The sequence below is a fragment of the Hippocampus guttulatus genome, chromosome 11 (assembly GCF_054856545.1).
Source record: "Hippocampus guttulatus isolate MCC_2025c chromosome 11, RoL_Hgut_1.0, whole genome shotgun sequence".
NCBI classification, from domain to species: domain Eukaryota; kingdom Metazoa; phylum Chordata; class Actinopteri; order Syngnathiformes; family Syngnathidae; genus Hippocampus; species Hippocampus guttulatus.
Genome location: NC_141271.1, coordinates 15,555,879 through 15,578,053, shown reverse-complemented (window position 1 = coordinate 15,578,053; position 22,175 = coordinate 15,555,879). Strand labels below are relative to the sequence as shown.

The window sequence follows — 22,175 nt, the reverse complement described above, 5'->3', positions numbered from 1 at the left end:
CAATTGAGTAAATGGTCCTCAAATGCGGTCACGTTTCGAGGGGAGCTGCAGAAGTCCGAAAAGCCCTCAAAGCGACCTCACCCAGGAGTCAACAGTTGTCATGTGTTAGCGCAGAAAAGTCCCTTTCATTGAGAGGGTTTGGCCTGTCTCCTGATAGCGGCGCTGCGGCCAGCACAAGGGGGTGGGTGGGGGGGGGGGGGGGAGCGAGTCAGCCGAGGAGAAGAGGAAGTGCAATCAGGGTCAGGATGACTGTTTTGGCCGCCTTCACCTCTCCGGAAGGAGGCACTCAGGCCTCTCGTCGGCGGCTCAGCGGATGTTTGACGCCGCAAACACGTTGTCCCGTTTCAGCTCGCCACGGTCCGATTTGTAATGCTAAACCCTCATCTTGACTGATCTGTGTCGAGCAAAGCGGGATGGCAAGAGCCGCGTCAGACGAAACCACTTAAGCCACTCAAATGTTTTGGATTCTCCCTTTTACGTAATGATGGATCGCAGCTGACGGCCCTCTCTGTTTTTTGTTTTTTTCCAGTCTTTCATAAACCATACCCCATGGAAAAGTATCAAAAAAAACATTTTTGGAGTGGTTATACCGTGGGGTTGATTGTTGTTCTTTTGCTCCCTTTTGTGTACATGGAGCACATACGAAATTGCGTTTCATCACTTTCGCCAATTCTCTGTCAACAGTGTTGCAGGATTTCTTTTGTGGGGGGGTCAGGGGGGTACCGTCACCAACCTTTGAAAATGGACACAAATGGCGTCAGAAGGGGAGTGTCTTGGTCGTGATGCATTCGGCAGCTTTCATTGGACGAAAACTGCCCTGCTTCGTCAAAATAGGGCTTGAGAAGCAGCCGGAAAGCGATGACCAAAAAGCTGCTCGGGATTGGCAGAGCAATTTAGGGAAAAGCTCCGATTTTGCGAGGAATCTGACAGGCAGCTAAGACACGGACATGATTGATGAAACGCTTCTTGAATAAGTGACTTCGTTTGAGGGTACGACGCCATGGAAATTGGGCTCGCAAAGCGGGAATGCCTCAGTCATCGGCAAAAACGTTTGCTCTTAACTGAACGCCCAATTGCCCCAGCTTCAAATTCCGTTTGGATACTCGTCCAAAGCTGGCCGGCATTCATTTGTGGAAATGCGGGTTAAAATGAATCCAACTGGAGCAAAAGGAGCGATTGTTGCCTGCGCCAAGCGATGACTTGAGCGATGGCGAGACGGATATTGTGTGAGAAGCGGAGAAGCGGCGGCCCTGTGGTGGGAGGGCGGGGGGGGATGAGTGGGGGGGGGGGGGTTGCACGGAATCTGATGGGCAGGCGAGGGGCTGACATGACCAATGAAGCGCTTCTTCAATAAGCGAGCGAGAGTGGCCTTCGAGACGCTGTCGATTTGATTTCCCGCGAGCCGGCATGCGCTTAAAAGGCGGCGAGCGCTGTCGGGCGACGGACCGACCTCCAGCATGTGCGTTGCCATCCTCGTTGTCCGACACCCAGATTCAGATTTACTTTGCTCTGAAGAATCGGGAGTGAGTTGCCTTCGTCGTAAGCCGTACGTCAGGGGTGTCAAACTCATTTTAGTCGCGGGACAATTTGGAGTTACGTCTTCCCTCGGAGGGCCGTTATGACAGTGAAACCACAAAAAAACCTACTTGTACACAACACAATAATGGTGACTAGTTTGAAATCAGTCAAGTCAATTCTAATCGTTTGTTCACTTATCGTTCAATTGAGTTTAAACTGGGTAACAAAATTATTGCAAAATCTCAACATTATTTATTACACATGACAATTTGACATGTCGGTACAGATTTTAGCAAGAGGACACACATGATTTGCTTTCGCGGGCCACATAAAATGACCTGGCGGGCCAGATCTGGCCCCCGGGCCTCGAGTTTGACACCTGTGCCGTACGTTAGCATTCTTTTCCAGACAATTCTCCGTCGACCAATAATTAAAAGTAGTAAAAATATGTTAGTTGATTTTTTTTCTGTACCCTTCTCCAATTTTGAAAATCCAGTAGATCTGGGTCGGCGTGATTGTCCTACGGATCGGTTTTTCGGCGACTTTTGCAGGGAATCCGGCGACCGGGCTCGAGACTGACGTGATCAATGAAGCGCTGCTTCAAGAGCCTTCGAGGCGCCGTTAATTTGACTTCCTGTACACCGGCGTGCGATTAAAAGCCTGCGATGGCTCCCAGGCGAGCGACCTCCGGCGCGTGCGACGCCGTCCTCGTTGTCCGACACCTGCCAGCCAAGTGCGAGGCACGCTCGACTGCTCGCGCGCGCGCGCACACGCGCACTCTGACACACATTTCGGCACACATCAGCCTCGCTTGGCATCGCCTGCAGACACGCTTCCCACCACTGCCTCTCTCATTCATCTTTCATTAGCGCGGCGCTCGCGGGAGAAAGCGGCGCGCTCGCTCGCGCTCGCACACAAACACACGCGCCTCCCCTCTCCCTCTATCGCGTTTCGCCCGTAATCTCCCGGTTTGTCTCGCTCGTGTCTCGCAATCTGTCTTTTTTGATAGCGCTCCTCCCTGGCTGCCTCCTTCTTCTTCTTGTCGCCTCAGCCTCGCTCCGTGCTTTCACCTCCCCCAGGGGCCGCTCAGCGCCATCTCTCTCTCTCTCTCTCGAGGGCCCCTCCCCCCCCCCCGTTCCCCTTTCGCAGCCTTGCTCTTGCACATTCTCACCTCTCTTGTGTTCTTCCTCTTCCACCACCTCACCCCCCCCTTCTTCCTGTGCAGCACCGTTTCTCTGACACTCGTCTCCACAACCCACCGCCGCCGCCCGCCCCCGTCTCGCTCTCTCTCCCTCGATCTCGCTCGCCCGCTCTTTCTTCCTTTCATTTCGCTCTCCCTCGATGGAGGGGAAAGGCTCTTTGCCTCTAATTGCGGCTGTTCCGTTGCCATGGTGCATGTTGCTTGGCGCTGCGCTCGTTCGTGTGTGCACGCGCGTGTTCCGGTGTGTGTGTGCGCGTGTGTGTGTGTGCGTGTGTGTGTGTGTGGCAGTCAGATGATTGCTTGCTGCCAGCTCTCGTTTCCCGGACGCCGATCGCGTTTCTTTGCGGCAGCAGGAGGGGGGAAAAAATGAGATGCCAGAAATAGCCGCTTCACACACACACACACACACACACACACACACACGCCGGTTTGCTCTCAGCGCTTGGCTGTCCAGAGAAGCGCACACACAAATGCACATTCACGCCTTTTCCTCTCCACCTGACATCCTCGACGCGTGTGACCCTCTCAGACGCACGGACTTCCCGTGTGTGTGCGCGTGCGTTCGTCCCGCAGAGGTTGTGTGGGGACCGCTGATTTATTTCATCTTTAATGGGAAGTGAAATGAATGTGAGCAGCAGCTGCGCCGCTCCTCTTGAGATACGGCGGTTAAGGCTAACCCAGAAAACACGCGGCGCCGCCGCTCCGCTCGCAGCCAGGCCGCCGCCGCCGCTTTCATTAGCCGGCGCGTTAAGACCCTTAAGACTTGACACGGCCGCCCTCGGGTTGGCAGGTCAGATGCGGCTGGCTAGGCCGATTTTCAACCTGTTGCCAACCCCGCGCTGGGTGGGAGGTGTTCTCTCTTCTCCCCGTCACAACTTTTTCCAAAGATATTTTGGTAGGTAAGTGGCGACAGATTAATAGAAAATAAACCTTCCAACCTTCTGCCGCAAAAGAGGATAAGAGGGGGATTATAAGAAGATTTGCGAAGAAATCTACATAATCATCTTCTGCGCTTGTTCACCTGCAGTTCTGTCTCGAGTTTTTTTTTTTTTTTTTTTTTTGCGGTTTCAGTCACAAAAAGGGGAAACTCATCAAAGAACAAACACCGCTAACTCGGAATAGAAGATGTGGCGAACGTTGACGTGTATTCTCGATTGACGATTCTTTCATTCGGCAGTTCATTTCGCAGCATTTGTCGCAAACGGAGGACGGACGCCCTTTATTGCCAGGCTTGAAATGCCAGCTGCACGTGGTGCCGCTTACGCTTTCTTGTGACTATTTCTTGACCGCGGCCTTTTTGGTCAGCCCGGGTTCCACGATTCCTTGGGTGACGCGAGCTACTTATGGTGACTCAATAATTGAGCAGATGTGAAATGTTAACATTCGAGGAGACCTAAAAAAAAAAATGAAAAAAAATGCATGCATCTTAACATGTCTCATCTCTTGATGCTGCAACATCCTCTTGGAGAAATGACAAGAACTCCCCATTGTCCTCCGTTGTTTGTTTGACGTCAGATAGGTTCAATGCAGCATCTTTTTTTTTTTTTTTTTTGCAGTTTGGCCCTGAGTGAGGCAAATCACCGCCGAGGGCTCCATAGTCAAGCAGATTTGTCATTGTAATAAGTGAGGCCACGCGGCTGGAAATGAGGAAAACTGCGTTTTCTCCCCGCAGCCTTCCTTTGCGTTCTCCTCTTTGAATACAATCATTCTGACTTGGTCGCGTGTGTTGTTCAGACGAGTGTGTTTTGAGTTTCAAAGCAGGTCCAACCAAATCCTTATTTTTTTTCCTCCCTCATCTATCAAGAAGGTACATTTCTGTGTCTGCGTCAATCCATGTGTGCATTGTTTTGATCTTGGCAGAGGTCTGCGCTAGTTCAAGTTAAAATATCCCGACATTTTCTGTAAAAGTGAGCCGATTTGGGGCGAGTGGAGGAGTACACCCTAGACTGGTCGCCAGTCATTCCTAGGACACGTCTTGACGACTAGACAACCATTCCCACCTGTTTTTGGAATGTGGGAGGAAACTGGAGTGAGCCCACTTCTGTAACTTGACCCGTTAAGATGTTTTGGATTTAAATAGCTTTTCATTTCAAGAAATACAACCTACTAAAGCTGTCAGTTCAACAAGTGACTATTTTCAGTTCTTTACCACCTATCGAGTGTCTTGGAAACACTGCCGTGCATAATCATTTGGAACAGTACCTTTGAAGTACTTTATTGAAAAAATATTGGGATATTTAAAAACAGATGGACTATAATAATTTGCAACATGGTGTAAATATTCTATGCCTACTGTTTTTTTCGTATGTCCCAAAATTGTTGACAGTGTGTTTAAAAAAATATGCTTAACCCTTTCATGCACCTTGTAGCCCAGTGGTGTCAAACTCATCAATGTTGTGGGCCACATTTGAGTTACCGTTTCCCTTGGAGGGCCGTTATGACTGAAACCATATAAAGAAGTCAAGAATAACGGTTTATTCACCTATTGTTTAAGTGACTGTAATGAGGGGTTTGGTAACAAGAAAATGCTTACAGTATCACTCTTTATTAGAAATGAGAATTTGAAATGTTGGTACAGATTTTAGCAAGCATCGTGAAAGTTGACTTTTTTGATTTGCTTTCGCGGGCCACATAAATGTGGCGGGCCAGATTTGGCCCCCGGCCCTTGAGTTTGACACCTGTGCTGTAACCTAATAACATGATGAGCTGTCCACTGTCGTGACCGCTGTCCCTGAAAGGGTTAAATATTGATAAATGTGTTTAAAGTTTGTCGGAATGTCAAAAAAAATTTTTTTTAATGCAGCGTATTTTGGACGATAAATGAGAGTTCACTGTACTTTGGCTCCCGATTGCGAGCGGAATGCAAATAAATCCGGAAAAAAAGTGTCATTGATGAAGAGTCGCCGCTGCGTCTCATAATAGAACTCCCGTTGTTGTTCCACGGATGACCAAGCTGGTGTATCCATCCCAGGCGGCATACGAGTAGCACGGGGATGACTTTCCGACCGCCGAGGTCAACCGCGACGGCCACTTATTTTCGCCCCGCTCGCACCCGAAATCAGCGTGAGTGCCGTACACATCGATTCCCCCTGCTAATAGATCAATAAAAAAAACATTAGGGACACACTAAACCTGCGAGGAGGACTGATACGGGGTTAATTCAGGGTCAATTGCTGGCCGGCATCCTTCGACTTTGTTCCCGATGAGGCAAAGCAACCTTGAGCAGCTTGAAACAGACAAACTGACCATATAAGCGAGGCGATGGGTGGATGGGGGGGAGAAATGTGTGACGCTGAGGATTTGGACGGGGCGAGCTGGAAACGGCGGCTCGGGAGGAGGAACGCAGCGCTCCGCCACTTTTCCGCCTCTCGGCTTCTCGCCGCCCTTGTAAAGTGCTGCGTGCTGTCGAAGCGGCAGCCAAGAATGTGTCAGCCCAGACGTCTCGCGCTGCCTAATGGGCTCTTAAACGCTGATATAAAGCTCGCCTCGCTCCTTTTCGCCCTCCCCTCGTTTTCCTCCGGCTCGCCACCCCTCCCCCCCCCCCCCATCCTTTTTTTTTTTTTGCCGCCCGCGACGCTCGCTCTCATTACCTCTCGTTTTCACCCTTCCTTCTCGCTCTGTCACTCACTTGTCATCTTCCCCGCGCATCCTTCCGGTTGATCTGCCAACCTCACGCTCGCTGCCTTTTCCCGTCCTTTCTTTATCCCGCTTCCGTCTTCATGAGCTCCATCCTTATCTTAACATTTCAGGATGGACGGTTGGAAAAGACAAAAATAAACAGACGCTAATGTCAACCCACCCTTATCTGGGCCTTAGCGTCGGACGCGTCAACGTTCTACTCCACTGTCTTGTTTTTGTTGCAGCGGTCTTGCGTTTTGTTCTTGTTTTTCCTGCTGAAGTATCTATTGGCATATTTTAATCGGGTATTGCTGCATAAATAGTATCATGAGTTAACTCTGCTATTCTCGTTCGGCGATACACGGCTAGAAATGACATTCAACCGCACACGCTAATGTTAGCTAACGCTATTGCTGTGCTATTTTTCAGTTTCCAAAACAGAGTTTGACGAACCTGCATCGAAACTATTATCCTACCACTTGATTCAAAGCGAACCGTTGTCCCGCTCTGTTCCGCCAGGCTCCATAATGCCCTGTACCCACTGGAGCCATCGTTCTCCCTCACGCTGTTGCACGTGTTTTCTGCTCCGCTGCACGGCTTGGCCAACGCGTTCGTCTTCGGTCTGGATCGGAATTGGTGGAGCCTCCTGAGCCCCACCAGCATGCAGGTATGTGTCAACCTCGGGCTGTGAACGACGAGGTGCATCTTTTGTTTTTTGTTTGATTTTCTTTTTGTTCTTTTGTCTTGGTTGTACAATCGTGGATGCCTTAGGACTCCGTTTTCAGGGACATTTTGTTTTGATGCACAAAACGTTTGGAAATGTGCCGAAACGCATCACGACAAAACTATCCGAGCATGCGCAGTTGGTCCCCGACTTACTTTCCCCTGTTCTTTGATATCGTGTTGCTATCGGCACACAATGAGGTACTACCATGAACGCAACTGTCCAAACTAATTTATTGAGCGCGTGTACGGTGGTAAACCAAGAATCCCCGGTATTGTCCTGCACTTTCATCGCTGCCCATCTAAACAACCAACTAAAATGTATTTTCCTTTGTATTTACAACACGCTGTGTAATTCTGCTTCAACGATAAACATAGACACGCGTGATGTCTTTTTCTGGTATTCAATTGCTGTTCTTTGTGTTGTGTTTGCAAATGTACGTAATTTGACGTATCGGCTTTATTTCAACTTTTATTTCACTCTCACACAGTAGCTCGTTCTTGATCGTATCAGTATCGCTGGTCAAATATCTCTACTTCCCACTCCGATACAGCTGTTGTCCTGTCATTGGTCCGGCAGATTTGTAGCTTGCCCGTCTGGACGAGACAAAAATAAACGCACAAGCTAGGTCAGTGATGAGTCACTCTTACACACCAGACATCCATGCCGGCAACGTGGGTTCAATTTCGACGGTGTGAATGTGACTGTAAATTGTTTGCTATATTTGTGTGCTCGACGATTGACTGGCGACAAGTCCAGTCGAGCAGTTTAGAAAACGGATGGATGGAAACACACGTTAACATTAGCTTAGCCTGTCGCTGTTGACACTCGCTGCAGTCTCCACTTTGCTAGGTTTTTGAGATTTTTTTTTTTCTTTTAAGAAAAAGTTTTGGGAGGGGGGGTTCACGAAAATTAGCTCTTTTCGACTTTAAATCGTTAGATTTTGTCCAAAAAAAAGTTGGTTTTTTTCCCATGAAAATTACGATTTTTTTTGCTGAAAAATACTAGTCGCCTTCGGAAATTCAAGTATTTTTTTTTTCTTCATAAAAACCAGCTTTTCTGGTTGAAACTTGGGTCTTCGCTTTGCTCTCCGTTTGGATCAAATCCAGGAGACCCTCATTGTCCCTCCTTGTGGCTGGTTCCGATTAACGCGTTCAACGTGGCCGAGTTTACGAGTTTCGCAGCGCTACCGAAGAGGTACTATTCCAGTTGTAGTTCGCCATGGCAACTGCAGAAAAGTACACAATCGACTCGGTTGTAGATTGTCACTCTGAAGTTTGTGCACAAAAAAAAAAACCAAATCCCTGGCCTCACTTTTCCCTACTTTTCGGTGAGCGTGTGATGTCGGAGAGTGTCTGCGCATTTGAGACGTCGTCGGCTGCACTTCAATAAACACCGCGATCAATACTGCTCCCCACTGATTTGTCTCAATCTAGCAACATTGACAGTATTTTCGGATATGAGCCAGCGCTAATATCGAACCACGAGAAGCGGAGGGGATAAAGTAGTCGCTTGTCTTCGTCGTGAGCGCGCACAAACACGCTCGCGCGCACACGCGTTGTCGCCCAGTCAGTATCGCCAGCCTGGCTGATAAGCGGCCATGAGCGCAAACTGGAAGAGAGGAATGTGCGGTATGACCTTCAACGCAAATGTCAATGTTTCGGCGTGGCGAGCGGGGGCGCGAGGGAAAGAAGACAACACAAGTGAAATGGAATCGCGGCGCCTCCGTAAATCACGGCGAAAATGATGTTTGTGTCGGGGAACGAGGGTACGGAAATCGGCGACGGCGCGCCCGCCCGCACGCACACACGCGCCACTGCCAGTCAGACAGGCTCCGTGTGCGTTTGTGACTAACAGCCGGTTGTTATTCATCTTGGCATGCGACTCCCAGCAGCCCCCCTCACATCAGGTGCGAGATTGGCGGCGGCGAGGGGGAGCGGCGGGGGTGTGGGGGGGGGGGGGGTAGAGGGGAGGGGGCGTGCGGGCGACAGGGAGGTGGTGATGGCGGGGGTGGGCGCTTGTGAGAGCGTCAAAACATTCCTTCCTCGGCGCAACGAATCTGCGCTTTCATCAGACGCCTCATCGGCAGCTCAACCTCCCCAGCCCCCAACGCACACACACACCCACACACCCACCCACACACACACATACGCGCTCACACGCATAGCAGCCGCTGGCTCTCTCGCTAGCTCTTTTTCAGCCTTCCTCGCTTTTGCGCTGCCGCCTCTATTCAGCCTTCGCGCTGCCTTTCCAGGCAGCTTCCCATTCTTTCAAACGGGCTAACTGCAAACATTCCACCTTGACTTGATTTTCTTTTCGCAATTTTAGCTACTTTTGATATCTTCACTTTGCTTTCACATGTCTTTAACTCTTCTGTTTTGAAAAATTGTACTTCTGATCATGTGAAGCACGTTGCGTTACCGCCCCCCCCCCCTACCAATACAATCCATATTTCGATGGATTGTAATTGTTTTCCTAGGTATTACAGCATCGATAGCCCAACACCTGATATCAATATGGTCACGTACAGATTGGCAAGTAGTGACCTTATCTTTTAGGTATCGAGTGGTTCTAGAAGCTGCCAATACCAGCCACTGATACTCCACGCAAAGAAAGTCGGACATTGAGTAAGTCCTCCTCAGGAGTAGTTGGCGCTATACTGCGGCAGGTTGACAACATCGGTAAATATCATGTCTGTCAGAAAGAAAGGTTTTGTTCGCCATTTTTTGTTTATGCTCTTATGTGAAATGTGATCAATCGAAAGTACAAGCAGTATCGGAGTGATGAATATTCAAAGAACAAATACTCATTCTGGTATGAGTCTGAAAATAGCGGTATCAAACATCCTGAATGAAACCCAAGTACAGGTGTGGTCCTTGACTTTTTACACTTGGTATTTTGGCCCCATTCATGTTTTATGACAACCGTTTTTTTATCCTTTTTTTTTCTCCAAATTTCAGTCATCCAACCAGGCAAAAGAAGCTCTGTTGTCACTTCCCGAGGGCGATATCGCCCAACGTAGCAACCCCTGAGTTTGATGAATTGTTGTATACACACACACACACACACACACACACACATTTTGGGGGGGTGAGTTCCCCTTGAGCTAATAAGACCTTGCTGAAGGGCAGCATCCCAGGTTCAGACAGACCCATAATTTGGCTTTCTTGACAACTGCCTACCGTACAGAATAATGTGGGTGGAAACAAGGCCTCCGCGGTAACTTGTTCCAAAAGTGACTTCTCGTCGGTGGCGGCGGAGTCGTTGACTTGACAAACCCCCACCGCATTTCTCCGTCGGGTTCAAATCTGTGCAGATTTCAAATGTTGCATTATGACAAGGGAAAGTATGCAAATGAAGAATATTTCTCTGGGGGGGGGCTTTTGCTCAAAAAGCAGATTGTACAACCACCACCTCCGCTCACGACGCCATTTGGCTGCGGGGCGCTTCGTCTTTGTTTTTGTCCACGCCAAACTACGACTCGAGTGCCTTTCATTTATGAGCAGCGTGGGAGCAAATGCGAGCCCCGATTGCAAGAACCTTTCGGGTTATTTCACGGCTGACCAACGCCATTGCGAAACACTCGAGGGTTCACCGTCAGCCGCAGGCCGTCTTCTTGGCCCATGTCGTCGCCTTCCAGATGTAGGCCACGTGTTTGCGGTTGTTCGGACCAGCACGATTCTTGGAAGGGGAAAAAAAAATGGCTTCTCTCTTGTCTCCGCTCGCGAAGCACCAAATCTCAAAAAATAGTTGCCGATGTGCACAAGATCAGAGGGTTAATTATAATTAGGCGCTTATCTGATGATCTAAATGTCAGCCAACCAATGCGTGACTGTAATGTGTCAAAACAAAAACCTGGACTGAACTGGGACCTTCGCTGCGCTTTGTCTTGACTGTTTATTTCTCGCTACAGCACGCTTGAAGAACACTTAAAGTATATTTTTTTTAGGTAATGCTACATTTATTCCTCTTCAGTTTATACAGTGAAGTGCAGCCGGCTAGAGTTCCCACAAAGAACAAACTCGCTAAGCTACAGGAAGTATAACTGCCTAGCGCTGGAGCCACACGTCGACTCCATCCGCAAATACTTGCTCAGGGCGGCTCAGCCTCCGGCTAGCGGACGATTGGCCTCGCGATACGCTTTTGGCAGTGCGTCAAACTCGTTCGAAAAGGCCATCGTGTGAATGTGGATAGCGTGATGCAACATGGAAAAAAAATAAAAAAATCAAATAAAAACCTAGCACAGTGCATATGCAACTTCCAGTGGCATTTAAACATCGTCTCCGGGGCTCTTCAGAGGGAGCCGAAGCAATAATAAATGCCATTGGTGTTTTTATTGTGTAATAATTCAACGGCTACTTCTTTAGTGAGGCTTTGTGAAAAGTCTTTGGGTAGCCCACCGTATGATGTAGATCAGGGTGCACACACTTTTTCAGCATGCGAGCTACTTATAAAATAGCCAAGCCCAAATGATCTGCCTGCTTTATTTATGTATTTAAAATATACTTAGAACTCTTTATAAGTCTATTATTGGTGCATCTTGCATAACTGCATCAGTCCATATATATTCGCGGTGAGTCATGCGTATGACCGGCTGCCCCGGATGTCAATCAAGTGCCAAGTTTTAAAACGGATGCGGGGGAAGCGGGGGCGGCTCGGCGGTCCAGTGGTTAGCGCGTCGACCTCACAGTGCAGAGGTCGTGGGCTCGATCCCGGCTCCTGTTTGGAGTTTGCGTCTTCTCCCCGTGCCTGCGTGGGTTTTCTCCGGGTACTCCGGTTTCCTCCCATATTCCAAAAACACGTGAGCGCGGATGGTCGTTCAGGGTGTTCCCCCGCTTACTGCCCGAAAACGGCTGGGATAGGCTCCAGCACCCCCCGCAACCCTTGTGAGGATAAAAGCAGATCGGAAAATGGATGGATGGATGTGTTTTACAATAATACGTAACCATATTTATCATTTCAAATGTACGCTCACAATCTACTGATGTAGATACACTGTTATATAGTGCACTGTGTTTACCATTTTAATCACTTTTGAGTGTTCATCTGTTGGACGTTGATGGACTGGCGGACTGGTGAAATTTAGCGAAGGAAGCGATGACGCAAGCGAGATTAAAATAAAGATGACGCAAGGACTGACGATTAGAGTTTCGTTCGGCTTGAAATAAGGATGGACTGACGATGCGCGGTTGGGCGCCCAGACTACCGTTGACTATTGACTGGCAAAGTGTACTGACACGCCCAAGGTGCGGTTCACCTCATTGAGGCTTTTGTATGGGTCCTGTTGTTTCGTGTCTATTGTTGAAACGGATAAAAAAAAATTTGCAGCTTTATGGGATGGATTCTAAGTGACTTTTAGGGTTGGGGGGGGGGGTGTTGCGGTACTTGAAATATATCGGTTTCCAACCGCTTTGAGAATAGTCAAAGCCTCAAACAGGCAATTTCTTTGGTGGAACACTAACAAGGAGCCATTTCAAGCGGGCTTGGCACCGCTTGCTGAGGCGCTAATAATAGGACAGCATTCCAGGAGTCCCCTGAATAAGATGAAAGAACAAAACAGAACGTCATGTCTCAAACAGTCGTCCCACAGTGAGTAACTAGAATAGCATGGAGCCGAGACCGAAATGTTAGTAATGGGGAATTTAAAAAAAAAATGGGGAGAACTCTAATTGTTTGTTACCATCCGTTGGCATGAACCTACGGTCCAATTTGGACGCGGACTGGGGTGGAATGTTGGAATGTCATATGGGCTCGAAAAATTGGTGGGAGTTTACAGTCTGTCACTTCAACCGGATCAGCGATAAATCTGAATTTGTATATATCTTTTACTGACAAAACTCACCACTAAACAAACTGCAAATGTCGGTCGAAACATAAACTCTCTTAACACTAGAAAATATATGTATATGGAAATAGAGATAAATTGCTTTGAAAAAAAAGTGTGTGTATATATACTGCATATATATATATATATATATATATATATATATACACATATATAATGCATTAAAAAAAAAAAGACCCGCTGTCATTGTTAATTTCACAGGGCCTGCCATTGAGATCAGAGCTCATTTTTCCATTTAGTCAGACAAATGAGCGCTGATTGAAACGTAGCCTCCCTTTAGCGGACTCTTTGCAAATTGGAGCCATTAAGGAAAGCGCCTGACTCCAACTTTCTGGAAAGCTATAGGGTGATGTCCTCTTTTTCAACGCGTAGCAAAGCAAGCAAGTATACACACACACACACACACACGCACACACGCACACGCACAATGAAATAGTATTTAACGAGATTCTCCAAGGTCATTTCATTGGCTGCAAAGCTAGACCTGTTCAAAAGCTACTGGGGCTATTGTCTGGAGGCCCCTATTGTCGAGAACTGAGGAAATCGTGGGCAACAAATAGATGGCAGAGCATAAACACGGATGCAAGTCAATAGTTTACTGGTACGCTAGCTGGAACAATAGCCGGAGAACGCTTCATATGCCACAGTCCTGCCATTTTTGGTTTGCATTTTTTTGGTAACTCTTGAATGGCCTCGTGTGAACAGTCGGGGTGATTATTGTTGCTCCCCGTTTTCCGATCCGGGCGGGTGGGCATTTATTTTTAGAGAGGCGTTTAGTGGGTGACACACCCAGCGACTAACTGTTGCATGGCGTCAACAGGATCTGTGGGTCTTGTGTGTCCAATGAAATGGCTCTTGCGAGGCTTTTTGCTGCCGATGGAAAATTAAAAAGAAATCCACGACAGCGGTTTGAAAGAAAATCGGGTTGTTTCGGATGAACGTACAATTTCTGTTTCGCTCCGTGTGTGTGTGTGCGTGCGTGTCCGTCTGTGTGTGTTTATCGAAGTCCAAATATTGATTTTGTGGCCGGCAATGGCTGCGAGAAACATTCAAGTGGATCCTTCCAAACCGTTGGCCATCAAGAGCCCTTTTCCCGCTGCATTCGAAGGATGCGTTCGCACGGCAGTTGCAGCTTGCTCTATTAAGATAATGAAATGCGTGGTGACACCAATGCGTCAGTGACAATATGCTTTCCGCAAAAAGGCGCGCGGACCCTTATTCTCGGGCGCCCAATGTCACACTCTGTGGCCACCGGCGTCATTACACCTCAAACGCCATCAAATTCTTGGTTTGACTTCAAATCTGCCATGACGGATCGCTTACCTTACAACGAGGTCGGCGAAGTCAGGAAAATCTGGCACTTTTGGGCCTGATTTACAGAAATTGCAAATGGCGAATTCGAGATTTACTTGAGGTTTACGCGTGTAAAAATGGACAAAAACTAGATTGCTCACTGCAAATAGATGACGAAGCCGATCGACTATCCACGTGTATCCGCGGATTGAGTCTGTCAAATGAGCAAAATTGCCACAGACCAAACACGATGGCCCAAGTTTGCCTCTTTCGATTGTCTCTTGAGCGACGTCGTTTTGGACATTCGGAATGTTGACTTGAAGAAAGTCACAAGAAGGAGTCATGCTATCAGGGCTCTGTTTGTCGCTGTGCCTTAACTCTGGTTTCTGCGGTATTAGACTCCGCAGTCTCCTCTTTGCTGCAGAAAACGCAGCTTTTCTCACTGCCCTTAGTTTCCGCGTAGATCACTCCAAGCTGGTAAAAAGCACCGTCAGACATGAAGATATCAAGCCCCCGCCGCGGTCTCCGGTGATTGTGAACTTTGTGTGTGTGTCGCAGCTCGCTCTGCAGTCGCGGCTGTGTGACAAGACTCGGATCGGCGAGTACCACGCCGGCGCGGTGCGTTACACCCAAGCCGACTTGGCTGACCTGAGCGATGACGAGGACGACGGGGATGCCAACACGCTCTTCTACGCGCCAAACATGACCCTGAAAGACTGGGGGCCCTGAGGGAGACAAAGGCGACGAGGATCGGCGGCAGGAGAAGGAGGGGGAGGAGGAGGAGGAGGGCGGCTTCCTGACAAAGAGAAATGCGGTGGATTAGAAAGCGAGAGGGAGGCAAAGGAGGTAGGCAGAGAGTGGAAGGCAAGATTGGGGGGGGGGAAAGTCAGGCAGATAGAAGCCGGAGATGAGCTGTCAGATTCCATTATTAATCCCCATCCTTTACTATTTAATATCCTAAAGACGCGCACACACATACTGAGCAGGGCCGCCTGCAATACCACAACCTCGGGACCAAAAAAAAAAGCTCCTTGCGGTGTTAAAAAGGCTTCTGCCGCATCCCAGAGGTCTTAAAACATTCCTCTTCACTACCCCCAGGTTTCCCTCAAGCCGCACTTTTGGCACACCACCAAGATGGAGGAGCAGGAGGAAGAAAAAAAAAACAATAAAAGGCAATCATAACAAGGGGCAATTACCTTCTCACCTCTCTGCAGGAGAAGAGGTGGAAAAGCAGGCTTTTTAAAACGTTGACGCGTGCCGCTCGCTGGCGCACGCACGCATTCCGGAGGGCGACGACTTCCTCGCTTATTTATACATGAGCCTGGCGCACAGCAGGAAATAAGCATTTACGTCTCCTGCTTTGGACAGTATTTATTTCTGCTTCCCCCTCCCCCCCCCCCCCTCTTCCAAAAACGCTCAAAAAATAAACCTCGGAATGCTCTGACCTCTGCTTTAGTGTGAATAAACGGCACCTTTGCTGGTTTCCGTCAAGTAGCGCATTCAATTTTCTCAAGCAGGTTACACGGGTGACTGATTTTGAACATTCTTCGTCTATGCTATTTTGTTTGCACTTTCTCCACATTTTCTTCTGTCTTCCTTTGACCCACATCTTTCGCTTTGAGATCTAATTTAGTAGGTTCCTCGCACTGATTTCGTAGCATCTTATTTTTCATCAAGTTAACAGGCCCCACAAAAGAGGTAGAAAAGAAATCGTCCAGTTTGTCGCAGTACCTAGGCTGACCTGGAGAGGCAGCATGTTGCCACGGCGCATTCACACCGAGGGGGAAAAAAAAAATACAAAGAAGACGAAAAACTAATCGTATTCGAGGAAGTAATAGGCTCACCGTTTAATCAGCTGTAAACGTGGTTGAATGATTTGGATATCATGGATTCCATGCAAATATTTTTTAACACTTTTGTCAGCCTCGACTGTTTTCCGAGTAGATTGTGAAGACTCCTTGACACACCACAATGTGGCCTTTGGTAAATTTGAGCGCAAAAAGGAGGGAAATGTTCAAATCGGTTTGTGTGTGCGTGTGTGTGTGTACCCATTACTTTATCACCGGACCTTACCAATGGCTGACGTTTCTACGAAGCTTATAATGTCGGAGAACCCAGGCGTTGACATCAGCAGAATTCAAAGGTTAATGGCTAATTTGGCCTCCATTCAGAGTCTGCTCTGCGAAATTTCGACCTTTATCGACGATGATTGATCGAAAACATACCAGTCATTATCCGAGGTGTCGGCACACATGAATGAACATCTTGTCGTTCGAATACGGATGAGAGTTACGGCGTCATAAAGTGTACACGTTTAACCTTTGTTTACTTTTACACACAGTACGATCCGAAAATCGAGGAAAACCCATTTTGTGTTCATCTGCCCTGTAACTGCGAAAAATTTGAATTCAGATCGCATTCATTTTTTCGTGTGTGTCCAATTGGACTTGAGATCTCGAAGGAGTCCAAAATTGGTCATGAATCTTTCAATTTTATGTGGACGGCTCTTTAGTAGCCGTTTTGGCCACCACCCTCAAAGGCAATTTCATTCCGCAAAATGAAATCAAGTCGTCATGTCTGTTACGATTATATAAGAACCACACAAAAAAAAAAGTCTCAAGACACCATGCCCGAAAACACACCGCAAGTCTTCTATTTTGATTTGAAGCGGCCATTTTAGGTTCATTCGCCACGGGTCCTTAAAACCAGCCTGTCCGAGACATTTTCTTCAATTTCTTCATAAATTTGAACCACAGATAGCAAAGAAACATCTTTGAGTTTTTTTTTTTCTGAAATACATTCAAAAAGCAAATCCAAAATTTGAAGTTGTCGAATTTCTTCAAAATCTTTTTGTATTCTTTCTTATATGAAAATCCGATTTCTCTTTGTTGTACTGTATTTATTTAAAACATTGTATGGTCAAATGTACATTCTATTTTTGGATGTGCCTGTCAAGAAAAAGCTCATCAATGCTGCTCAGCCTTACGAACAACAAAAAAAGCCCACAAATATTTTTTTCTCAACGGTGTCTAAACAAAAAGGTAAATGATGGCACGTGGCGAGCGCTGCCTAGCAACAGCCTGTGTTAGTCCATCATCTCACGGCCTGTGTCAGTGGTGGCGAGCTGTGATTGGCAGCATAATCATTTAAATTCAGCCTCCGTCTTGTTGTTGTTTTCATTTTTTTTTTTTTTTTTTAAGACAGCTGCCGGCGTGAAGTGACCGCTGTCACTCGCCTCTTCCTGACGAGTTGAACTAATGACCTGACACTTGACCCCTTTTCACCCCCTCGAGCTGTTGAACTTTCCCGCCGGGTGTCAGTGACACCACCGTGCGACTGAGTTTGCACTTAAATGCAGCTTGGCCACCATCTTACTCCAATACACACACTGACAGGCAACCCCCCCCCCCACCCCCCTTTTTTGTTGTTGTTGTTTTTTTTGTAACCGTCGTTGGCTTGACTTGACTTGCACTCCATCAAATAAATGAGCAGCAGAGACGTTTCATAACAAAGCTGCGCCTCAGTGTGTTTATTTCATTTGCGCGGCGCCGTATCTCAATGCCTCTGGCGATGCAAAGTGTGCCGAAGCGTGCGTGCATAAATTGAATACATTTTATCGCCGATTCTCAAAGTGTCCTTCGAGTACCACAAGTCGTATGCGGGCTCCCTCTCGTGGTACGCAAAAGGATCACCGAATTAAATACAAATAAAATGCACATGACGACGGGGACTAAAGTCGACCATTTTAGAATGAATCTTTTTCACAAGACAAGCCTGTTTACTTTTTATCATTTGTGAAAAATTTGGGATAGGGGTAATTGTACCCCTATGAATCCAACTGGTAGACCAAGGTACCATTGGTACCATTGGTACCTTGGTCTACCAGTTGGATTCATTCCATCACCGAATTCTGGTATGTCAAAACACATTTTCCCCATTGAACTGAATGGAAATTCCAAAATCTGATGTAGTACCCCCAATTTTTTTTTAACCCGAAAATCGAAGAAAACCCGTTTTGTATTCATCATCTATAACTGCTCAGAGCACAGACCGCATTTTAATTCAGATCACATTCATATTCGGTTTGCGTGTGATGTATACAGAAACCTTCAAGCCACAGCAGTGAGGAATAATAGATGCTGTCGGGCGATTTTTAACATCCCGGATGTACGCATTTTGCCAGTTACGCAAGTTACTGAGATTGTCATGCATCGAATACGACAGAAACCTTTTCATTCGTGCAAAAGATACAGTGGCGTAACGATCTTAAATCGTGGCTATTAATTACGGGTCGCACCCTGCTGGCCCCGGTCTCCTCTGCCCATCTGCTTAACTGGATTTTGATGAAAGAAAATTGCGCGCCGTGTCCTCCGCAAATCCTGACTTTTCTTCATTTGCTGCACCCATCTGAAAAAGAAAGGAGGGCGTCCAGATGCTGCAACATTTCACGGCTCGCGTCGCCAGAGCAGAGGAAATAAGCGAATCTCCCTATCATGCGGGAAGAATTATTATTCGCCCCCCCTCGAATCATGGCATGCTTCGTAATTGGATACAATTTAACAGCCACGGCCCACGGGCATGTCGGCAGGCGCGCGGCCTACTATTAGCTCGCCTCGCCTCACCGCCCTATCATTTGTCACATCTGTGTTTGTGTGCTTCTGTGTGTGTGTGTGTGTGTGTGTGTGTGTGTGTGTGTATGTGTGTGTGTGTGTGTGTGTGCGTGTGTGTGTGCGCGCGTGACGCCAGAAACCCGAGCCATTGTTGGAGTCCGGCCATGACGCACAGAGGAGGGAGGAGAAAAGGATACGGAGGGGGGTGGTGGTGGCTTAGGCAGAATGGCGGCAACAGCAGACTCTCCAAAACAAGGCGGAGCTTTGTCACCTCAGCACGGGCCGCCCGACGGCTGCTGCTCGGCGCGCTTGCGCCCGCCGGGAGCGCCGCCTGTTGTTTATTATAGTCCAGCCATCAAACCTCCTCCTCCCTGGACGCTTTCGGTTAATAGCCAGATCACAGCCCGCACGCAACCACCGCTTCAAAGCCGAGCGCCTCACATCAAATAGTTCAATTAGCCGCTTTGACTGGGGGCTGTTTGCCCTTTGCCTCGTCCAATCATCAGCGCGCTCGTTAGACGCAAGCGGCGAGAACAAGAAGGAGAAGAATGACAGTATGCTTGCCAAATGACAAAACTCATTTGACCAGAACTGAGGAGTAAGGGTACAAGAATGTCATGAGAAAAATGAAAAAATTAGAAGACTACCCCCCCACCCCCGTCCCCAAAAATCATAATGCCACAAGAACATCGCAATGTTATCCTCAAATGAGGGTAGTTCGAGCGTGGTTTTTTTTTTCTCCCCCTCTCCCTCCCTTGTTTCTTTCTGACTTTCGGGTTGAGTGAACGCTGGCGCGTTTTGGCTGCCGCTGCTCAACCCGTATTGTTTTGTGTTTTTTGTTATTGTAAAGTGTCCTTGGGTGTCTTGAAAGGCGCTTATAAATAAAATCTATTATTATTATTATTATTATTATGAGAAAAACTTTCCGATTTTTGTCACAAGAATAAGCGGTCATGTTATGATAAAGTCGAAGTCGAAGTTCGGAAATCAAATCACGTATTTTTACCCAAAACGCTGAAATGCCACAACAACAAAAAAAAACTCTAAATCTTGAAACAGAAAAGTCATCAGGTAAAAGAAAATTCATAACGTGTCGAGAAACAAATTATAATATTACAAGTCATACAAGAATGTTCCAATCCGAAAATGATTCGTACAAAAACTTGGTTTCAACAAATCTCACTGTACAAGAAAAAAAACTAACGTTACAAGCAACATCAAAATGCGGCAAAAAAACATAAGGTTTACAGGAAAAGTCAAAATAGTCCGAGAAAAAGTTGGAATGTGAGAAGAAAAAAAAGCTGAAGCGTAATGAGGGAAAAATTATAATGTTCCAAGAAAAAGTTCTGTCAAAAAAAATGTTACAGAAGAAACATCATAACATTCAAAAGAGAAAGCTGTAATGTTCCGAGAAAAAAGTCATTCAATTCTGAGAATAAAGATTTCTCAAAGAACAAAGGTCCAATTGTAACGGGAAAATTTCATTATACGATGAGGGGAAAATTTTAATGTTCCAAGAGAGATTACAATTCTCCTAAAGAAAAAAATGACATATTGTTCCAAGGAAAAAGCCTTAAGTTTGAATGGGAAAAGCCGTAATGTTACAAGTTAAAAAATAAAAAATCTTCCAAGAAAAAGGCAAAGGTGGAGAGAAGAATCACGTATTTTCAGTGCAACATTAGTCATCAAAACAAAAAAGTCAAAATGTTCCAAGAAAAATCCGAATAGGACCGAAAACAAGATGTTATTAGAAAAGGTTATATTTTACAACCCAAAAAATGGAATTATATGGGGAGAAAATTGGGATTTTTACGACCAGATAAGTTGTCGTAAAGTAAACGTCATGTTTCGGTTTGTGACCAACAGTTGGCACTGTAGGGCTCCCCCTGCAGCTGCACACCTGTTGGTCGTTATGTGAAAAGGACTCCCTCCCGACCACTCATTGTCGGGTCATTGTTGCTGTTTGCTTGTTGCTGTTGGCTACTGTCATGTTTGTTTGTTGCTGTTCGTTGGCTGCTGTCATGTTTGTTTCAGTCAGGTTTTGGTCATTGTTATGTTTTATCTTCAGTCATGTTTTGTTTGATACTTTGGACTTTGTTTGTTTTGGATTTAGTTCTCTGAGTTTTAATACAATCTTTCAAGTACACCCGGCTCCTTCCTCCTGCCTGCTTTTTGGGGTCCACCACCACCTCGACACGTGACGGTAAATACTGGTCGACTGAGGTTTGTCTGAGCTTTGATGCTAATGCTTTAATGCAAGAACCTTATTCATTCTCCTTTTTTTTCAAAAATTCTTTGAAGTATATGTGTATGTGCTTTTGTTTGTTGTGTCCGTCGAAATTATCACTGCATTTTAATATTGAATCAGTTGGCTGAGTTGTAATGAAGGTCATGGCCCCATTTGAAAAACAAAACCAAACAAAATGGCGATCGGGCGAGCAACAGGTTTTGTAGGGCGTGACGTCATAGCCAAAACAACCAATCGGGATGAACATGTACGGCATCCAAAAGACGTCTCTGGCCTTCTCGCGCCTCGTCACGTTCACTTGCCCGTGCGCGGAGCGGCGTGACGTCAGCCTTTCCGTCCTGCTTCCTGTGCGATAACGGATGCAAAGGCAGCCGCCTCGCTTCCGTCCTGGAAAGAGTTAAATTCGTCGCGCGCGCGCGCCCGCACGCACACACAGCCTGCCACCGCCCCAGATAACGGAGGGGCGCCTCTCCCCAGCCAGCCTGCCTCCGCTAATCGCAGTGGCGGGGGGGTGGAGGAGTAGAGGCGGGGAGGAGGGGCGGGGAGGGGGGTGGAAGCGAAGCGAAGCGCCGGCGGCCTCCTCACATCGCTGGGCTTTTTATTGACGCCGCCTGCCTGCCTGCGTGTGCGTGTGTGTGCGTGCGCGCGCGCGGCTCAGCGCCAAAGAGGTCCGCGTGCTTGTGTGCGGATGTGTGCGTGAGCCGAGCGCTAAAGAGGCGTGCGCGATTGTGTGTGCGCCGCGACAGAGGCGAGCCGGAGTGTGTGTGTGCGTGTCTGTGTGTGCGCAGCGGAGCGCTAAAGAGAAGCGTGTGTGTGTGTGTGTGTGAGAGAGAGCGTGTATGTGTGTTCCCCGCCAGCAGCGGAAAGCAGGGAGAGGCGGGGAGCTGCGAGGGTGGGTGGCGAGGTTATGAGCGGAACTCGACAGAGGCCGACAGACGCGCGGGAGGGAGGGAGGGGGGCCGGGGGGGGGGGGGGGGCTGACGTGACGGAGCGGTGGGGGGAGGGGGAAAGTGTTTCTTGTGCTGCGCTGCCGAGAGCCACCGCCGCTCCTCGTCGTTGTACGACGTTTTGAAGCTTTTTTTAAATTTTTCTTTCGAATGGAAAGGGATGCTTGGCAA

At 47.6% G+C, this 22,175-nt stretch overlaps 1 protein-coding gene across 2 annotated transcripts in view; it reads left to right on the top strand.

Annotated features, from left to right (window-relative positions):
* Positions 1-17,711, top strand: part of LOC147198314 (cyclic AMP receptor 4) — a 76,093-nt gene extending 58,382 nt beyond the window's left edge. For both annotated transcript variants that reach the window (XM_086123642.1, XM_086123643.1), the window contains 2 exons: positions 6,857-7,004; positions 14,758-17,711. In XM_086123642.1, the coding sequence (XP_085979768.1) occupies positions 6,857-7,004; positions 14,758-14,928 (319 nt within the window). In that variant the 3' untranslated portion in view covers positions 14,929-17,711. The remainder of the gene's footprint in view (positions 1-6,856; positions 7,005-14,757) is intronic.
* Positions 17,712-22,175: the final 4,464 nt, after the last annotated feature.